Raw genomic sequence first — 7,103 nt, 5'->3', positions numbered from 1 at the left:
ATGTTCCTGTGATGGTCCATTGTGGATCACTTCTCAATGATGAGTGTTTCCATGTTGCCATACCTCCATAATACCAGTCCACATCATTCTATGAACAGGGGAGGGCAGGGTTGATAGAAAGTTGCCTGTTATGGTATTATTGCAGGGAACAGCTGTTGGGAGAATCTCTAATTTTTCAGGCTGCACTCATTAGGAAGTAAGCCACTAAGTTGAATGAGACATTATTTTATTTTATTTTTTTAGTAGACATGCTTACAACTGAGCTGTTGTTGTAAGAATCCAGAAAGACACCAAAAAGTGTAACTTCTCTCACACCAGTTGCTACCTGGGATCCCCACGCTCCATTAACGACAACTCCTGCTTAATAGTGATGAAAGATCTCTTTGATGATGCTATAAAATGAACGTTGTAAATGGAGAGGAATTGCTAATGACCTATCTAAGCTGTTTGGTATTTTTTATGGTGAAGATGCCTCCTGATGGGCAGTTAAACCACAGGCTGTGAGATGCAGAGAGGAAAGCTGGCACAAACTTTCCCAAGAGAAACAGGCTTGGCAACTCCACCCAAGATGTGGAGTATAAAAACCCACTAGTGGGGAATGACAGCTTCACTTCCTTGCAAATTTGAGGCTATCTAAGCTGCGCAGATCTGCTCAAGTGACCCTGGTTTTGGCTCCCCAGCTGGTGCTATGGCTTCCAAGTACTATGCTCAGACCATCTCTTCTGGGTCCGTCAAGGGTGGGGGTCTCACTTGGATGTCTTCCGTCCATTCCACCGGCTCATGCAGAGCACCAAGCCTGGCCTTTGGCAGCAGGAGCATCTCCACCTCTTCCATGAAGCTGGGAGCTGGGAGCATTTGCTCACCTGGGCCTGGGTTTATTGGAAGCTACGGCTGGCACGATGAAGGGATCCTGAGCTGCAATGAAAAGGAGCTGATGCAGAGCTTGAACGACCGCCTGGCCAGCTATCTGGAGAGAGTGCGCTGCCTGGAGCAGGAAAACGCCAACCTGGAATGCAAGATCCGGGAGTGGTACGAATGCCAAGTCCCCTACGTGTGCGTCGATTTTCAATCTTATTACAAGATCATCGAGGAACTTCAGCACCAGGTAACTGTCATCATGGATATTTTGCATGCAATGCAGGAATCCTGCCCACAGCCATCCCTGGGTGGGCTCGAACCACTAACCTTTTGGTTAGCAGCCAGATGCACTGACCCATTGCACCACCTGTATTAACTATGGACAGCCTTATTCTCCACAACATTGTCTAATCCCCCTTTAAAGCCATCCAAATTGGCACCCATTCTTACATCTTGTGGTAGCAAGTTGCATGGTTTAGCTATGTCCTGTCTATGCAGGAAAGGTTCCCTTTTTTTGTCTGTTCTATTTATTACACCATCCATTGAATGGCCTGGAGCTCTGGGATTATAAAATGCAGAGAAAAGCACCGTCCTATCCACTTCCTTTATGCCATGACTATTAAAAATCTAGTAAACTCTTTGCTCCATCTTTATCTTTAAGGCCATAATACGGTACATCTAGAGATCGTAAGTAATGCGAAGGAGATTATGCGTTGAAATATTTTAGTTGATATTTTAGAATGTAAAATGCTGTTTTATTTATTGATTTGTTTTATCTTGTGGGCTTATAGCCGAATAAAGTATTATCTATCTATCTTCCTTTATGCCATGTTACGCACCCCTTCATGCTCCCACCTTACTATTTATCTAAGCTAAAAAGCCTCAAACATTATAACCTGCTCCAGCCACCTGTTCGTTTTGGTTGGCCAAATCTGGGGTGTGGGGAGGGGTTGGTGGTTGTTTTTTTTTAATTACCGGTATTCGTAAGAACTCCACTTGTCTATTGCTAGTTTTAATAATGTTCCTGCCCCAGCCCTTTTGGAGAAGTCACTCTGATTTTCTCTCCCTAACTTTGTAGCCTCCTGCTTTCTTCACAACTTTAAAAACAATTCACAGCTCTGCAATTTGTTCCCCAGATCTTGTGTGCCAAGACGGACAATGCCAGGCTGGTCTTGGAAATTGACAATGCTCGCCTAGCTGCTGACGACTTCAGGACCAAGTAAGTCCATCTTATTCAGAGCAAGAACTTCGAATTTTCTTATTCAGAGAGGGGACTTCAAATTTTCTTGGGCCTCTGGTGTTTTAATACCAGTCTTACTGCATTGAAGATGTTACGGTTTAATGAAATACCCCCCTATTATACTGCTTCGTAATAAGAATATAGGGGCGCATGTGGCGCTGTGGTCTAAACCACAGAGCCTAGGGCTTGCCGATCAGAAGGTTGGCGGTTTGAATCCCCATGACGGGGTGAGCTCCTGTTGTTCGGTCCCAGCTCCTGCCCACCTAGCAGTTCGAAACCACATCAAAGTGCAAGTAGATAAATAGGTACCGCTCCGGCGGGAAGGTAAACGGCGTTTCCGTGTGCTGCTCTGGTTTCACCAGAAGTGGCTTAGTCATGTTGGCCACATGATCCGGAAGCTGTACGCCGGCTCCCTTGGCCAGTAATGAGAGATGAGCGCCACAACCCCAGAGTCGTCCAGGACTGGACCTAATGGTCGGGGGTACTTTTACCTTTACCTTTAATAAGAATATATCTTATGCATTTACAAAGTTAATATAAATGCTTAAAAGCTGGAGAAAAGCATCCCAGTAAAGTAAAAGCACACTAAGTAATCATAACTCATTTGCAGCAATTCCACCAAAATATAAAGTTAAATGTATAAATATTAAATATTGGAACTATAGAAGACTCTTATGGTTGAAAATAATAGAAAGCCCACATCTTCTCCTGCAATTTCATTTTTTTAAAATGTGGTCTATGCTTGAGTCAAATAAAATAAATAAATTATAAACCTGGGAAAGGCCCCTAATACCTTCCCCACAAATGGTGACTCCTTGCTTCTTCTTTTCCATGCTGAAATAGAAAAGAACCTTGTGCTTGCTGTTTTTAAACATTTACTGTTCCAAAGGTACGAGACAGAGCTGGCTCTTCGCCAAAGTGTTGAGGCTGACATCAATGGGCTGCGCCGAATCCTGGATGAATTGACTTTATGCCGATCTGACCTGGAAGCTCAGCTTGAATCCCTTAAGGAGGAACTCATTTGTCTCAGGAAGAACCATGAGGAGGTAGCAGCAAAATTTCGCTGGGGGAAAGGTTACAAAATGCCACCTTGTGTTGCTGTAGACACAATTGCATTCCACATGCAAAAGGTCTCCTTTCATAGGCGTGCCATCATGGTATTGAGAAGGGTGGCCAACATGGCAATATCTGGGTGTTCTTGTACTACAAATCCCATCCAGTTTAGCCAGTAGTCAGGGATGATGGGAGCAACAATCCAAAATATCTGGAGGGCAACAAATTGGCTACCCCTGTTGCTGAGGATCAACTGATAATATCTCTATAATAGCAGCAGATGACCAGAAATGAAGCATTGGGGGCACATTGAGAGATTAAGCTTCCCTCACCTGCTCCATGTTTATGGAACTCTCCCTGAGCTTTTCCTCTTCTGGTTTTCCAGAGTCCAACAAGCTACACCTGCTGAAATTCCCTCTTCTACCCCATCATTAAAGGGACAGGAGCCCTATCCTCTTTTTCAGCAGGCCACCCTACTTGTGGCAAACATGGGTCTGGGTACTCTGATCACAATTCCTCTAGCAGGCAATGGGAGGAGGAGGAGGAGAGGCCGTTGGCCGGGGGTACTTAACACTTCCAGGTGTCTACAGCTTCTCCTTCCACCCACACAAATCAGGATTCCCAGCTGCATGTTAGCTGGAACGCATAGAGAAAAGTAGTGTGGCAGGTTCTGTACCAGGAGAAAAACAGCATGAGTTAGCCTCTCTCATGTGCTGCTATAAATCAAACCCTTTGAGGAGGTACAGTGACCCTCACTCACTCCTTGTTATAGAGGTCCATATCAAACAATGACCACCCAGAAATGTGCATTATGCAACATGGGCCTTTCCCACCCCCCAGGAAGCAAACGGACTGCGCTCAAAGCTCGGTGCCAGAGTTAATGTGGAGGTGGATGCTGCCCCATCGTGCGACCTGAACAAAATCCTGGACGAGATACGGAGTCAGTATGAGAGCCTGGCTGAAAAGAACCGCAGAGACGTTGAGACTTGGTTCACCTCCAAGGTGGGTATCCTGAGAAGTCGTCTCTAAGTGGTAATGTTGGACCAGTGGTTGACCTTAAAATGGAGGTGCATGCCCTCTCTGTCTTCTCCTTTTTACCTTCCTGCTTGTTTTAGATGGAGGAGCTGAACCAGCAGGTGATCTCCAGTGGTGAAGAGCTGCAGACCTGCCAGTCAGAGATCATTGAGCTGAGGCACACTGTCCAAGCCCTTGAGATTGACCTGGATGCCCAACAAAACATGGTATGTCAACAGGATATTTGGGGGCGGGTGGGTGTGAGAGGATCTTGCCTTGTGCAGTAGGGCGGTTCATTAAAAAACTTTGTTTAAAAAAAATCCTGCTGCAAAGGCCTTATCTTACTACCCTAGGGATTATATAGCTATATCTGAAATTTCATGCATATCAGTTAATATCTTGACCCTGCTCCACTGAACTGAAATTTGAGCCTTTACGACATAGGAAAACAGCCAAGTAAACAGCTATATTATCCTTCATTTTGTGTATTTCTTCCATCACTGCATTGTAGCCTCTTCGAAGCCTATGATTCTTTGAAAACTATTACCTGGGGAGGCCTAGAAACATGGGATCAGTTGACTGTGCATAAAGAAGAGGAATCCTCCTGCTCTCCATTCAAAATTATCTCTCTCATTCCCCTCCCAGAAAAATGCTCTGGAATGCACCCTGCAAGAAACGGAGGCCCGCTATAGCACCCAGCTGGCCCAGCTCCAGTGCCTGATCAGCAACATAGAAGGTCAGCTAGGAGACCTCCGGTGCGACATGGAACGCCAAAGCCACGAGTACAAGATTCTCCTGGATGTCAAGACACGCCTAGAATCAGAGATCTCAACATACCGACGTCTGCTGGAAGGAGAAGATTGCAAGTATGTATAACTCAAACGGGCATTGCGTTTGTACAGCTCCATCTTAGGGTTGTTCTTCTTTTTACTGTTTACTATTAGATTCTAATGGATTATTGACTTTTTTCGTATTGGATCAGATTGTTATTATTAATGTTTGATGTTTTATTATGCTTTTATGTGTGTTGGAAGCCGCCCAGAGCAGCTGGGGCAACCCAGCCTGATGGGTGGGATATAAATAATATTTAGTTAGTTCTCTATGAGGTGGTAAATCTGTATCTGGACTGTACAATTTCAGGTAGCAGGATAGACTGTTAAAACAAACAAATAACAAGTTTCCTACAAATAGAAAACTACCTATTATTATTATTATGTTGCCCCAGCCACTCTGGGCAGTTGTGCGATTTGTATTGAGGAGCATTCCATTCAGCTCCGTAGGGCCGTGCCTGCAGTCTGAAATGGTACAGCCCAGCCACCGGGTTACAATACTGGACCTTTGTGTTTAATAATCAGAATTGCCACCTGACACTGTTGAATATATTGTCATTTCAAAGTGAATGTGGGGTTCCCATTTGAGAAAAAGATCTGAGGCATTCTAATTTCACAGGGCATCCTGAGTTGTTGTTTTTTCCTCTTAGCCCCCTCCCACCTCAGAAAAAGAAGATCACTTCCCAGAATTTTCTCTGTATAATGTCCACCATTTTCGTGGTGGCCACCTTCCACACACCTACCCACCCAATGCCCTAGAATGTCACAAGGCAAATGCATTGTGGAAGATACAAAATGCTGGCCAGGTTGAGAATTTGCTACAGAACTCCTCCTCCTGGAGAAATTTGGCAACATTTTTATTTTATTTTTTTTAGGTGGGGCTCGCCTTTACCTGCAGCAGTAGCACAGCCTCTTTTCTTTGTTGTTATTGCCATTGTGGCGAGTGGCGGTGGCAGCAATGGTGCTGGTATCCTGGCTGCCATTTTGCCTTCATCGATGCCTGGGACTTAAAGCATTATGTGAGCCCTAGAAATGTAGTTGGCTTCCAAGACCCAGGCAAGATGGTCAGGGACCAGGGTTCATGGGAGTTGTAGTCCAACAAGACCCGGAATGCAGATTGTAGTCTGACAGAATTGCTTGCAGATCTCCTCTACTCAATAAAGTTGTGACCTTAGTTAACTCAGCAGCAACAGAAAGCAGTGTCTTCCTGTTTATTCTGTGTGTGGACTCAGAAATTAAGGGACACCACCATTGCTCCCATTTGGGAAAAGATGGGGGGAATTTTCAGGGGTGGGAGGACAAGGGGCACTTTTACGGGATTAAGCATGTTGTGTGTGCCAAATTTCACCTTCCCATTTTCACCCCTAATCTCTTGGCAACCTCAGGTTCCCCAGGGCTCCGTGTGTTCCAGAATGTCCCCCTCCAGTCTGTGCTCCGGTCCCCCAGATCACCAAAAAGATTCGCACCATCACAGAGGAGATTAAAGATGGGAAGATCATATCGTCTCGGGAACAAGTCCAGCACCTCACCCTCTAAGGCAACAATACATCAAAAAACCAAAGCCAATCCATCCAGGCAGAAGGGAGAAATCTTCATTCTGTCGCGCCACTGCACATATTTTCAGGGCTAATATTCTGCTTTCTTGACTGTGCCTCAGTACTTTGGTGCCTATGTTATCTTTTCAAATCAAAGAGTCGCTTCACTTCAACAGTGATTCAGCCACTGGGATGAAATATCAGCATTTTCAATAAACCTTTGTTTATCTTCCTCCTATCGCATGGAGAAATGTTGGCTTACGTTGTCTTTCATTTGTGCTAGCCTCCATCATTTCATGCTTAGAAGCTGCTGGTGTTGGTTTTTTCACTTTATCTGACAAAAGGATGTGTGCCAGTTGTAGCATCAAGGACAAACACTTAACAGTGTGATCTTGACCATGCCTGTCTATTACCTGAACCAGAGTCTTCCCCAGGCCAATACTGGGCCCCTGAGGCAGGGGGCGTGGCATTCTCTTTCTGGCCTTGTAGGTATAGGCTAGAAGAGAATTGAGATGCCTGTCATAGTACCATGGCTGTAAATTCTCAGATGGATGCCTGGTGACTTGTTACTTT

General features: G+C 45.0%; 1 protein-coding gene across 1 annotated transcript; it reads left to right on the top strand.

Moving 5' to 3' along the window:
- Positions 1-647: 647 nt before the first annotated feature.
- LOC117059143 (keratin, type I cuticular Ha6-like) lies at positions 648-6,744 on the top strand. The gene is made up of 7 exons (XM_033170687.1): positions 648-1,105; positions 1,995-2,077; positions 2,988-3,144; positions 3,992-4,153; positions 4,267-4,392; positions 4,811-5,031; positions 6,381-6,744. Exons 1-7 carry the CDS (start codon positions 689-691, stop codon positions 6,529-6,531), a joined length of 1,317 nt encoding a protein of 438 aa, XP_033026578.1. The 5' UTR covers positions 648-688; the 3' UTR covers positions 6,532-6,744.
- Positions 6,745-7,103: the final 359 nt, after the last annotated feature.

Source organism: Lacerta agilis, chromosome 14, assembly GCF_009819535.1.
Source record: "Lacerta agilis isolate rLacAgi1 chromosome 14, rLacAgi1.pri, whole genome shotgun sequence".
Lineage (NCBI taxonomy): Eukaryota > Metazoa > Chordata > Lepidosauria > Squamata > Lacertidae > Lacerta > Lacerta agilis.
Note: the sequence above shows the minus strand (reverse complement) of the source record. Positions and strands in the feature narration are given on the sequence as shown.

Coding starts and splice junctions, on each gene's coding strand:
- LOC117059143 (XM_033170687.1), top strand. CDS start 689: ATGGCTTCCAAGTACTATGCTCAGACCATCTCTTCTGGGTCCGTCAAG. Junction 2,078..2,987: donor GCTGACGACTTCAGGACCAA/GTAAGTCCATCT, acceptor ACTGTTCCAAAG/GTACGAGACAGAGCTGGCTC. Junction 3,145..3,991: donor TCAGGAAGAACCATGAGGAG/GTAGCAGCAAAA, acceptor CCCACCCCCCAG/GAAGCAAACGGACTGCGCTC.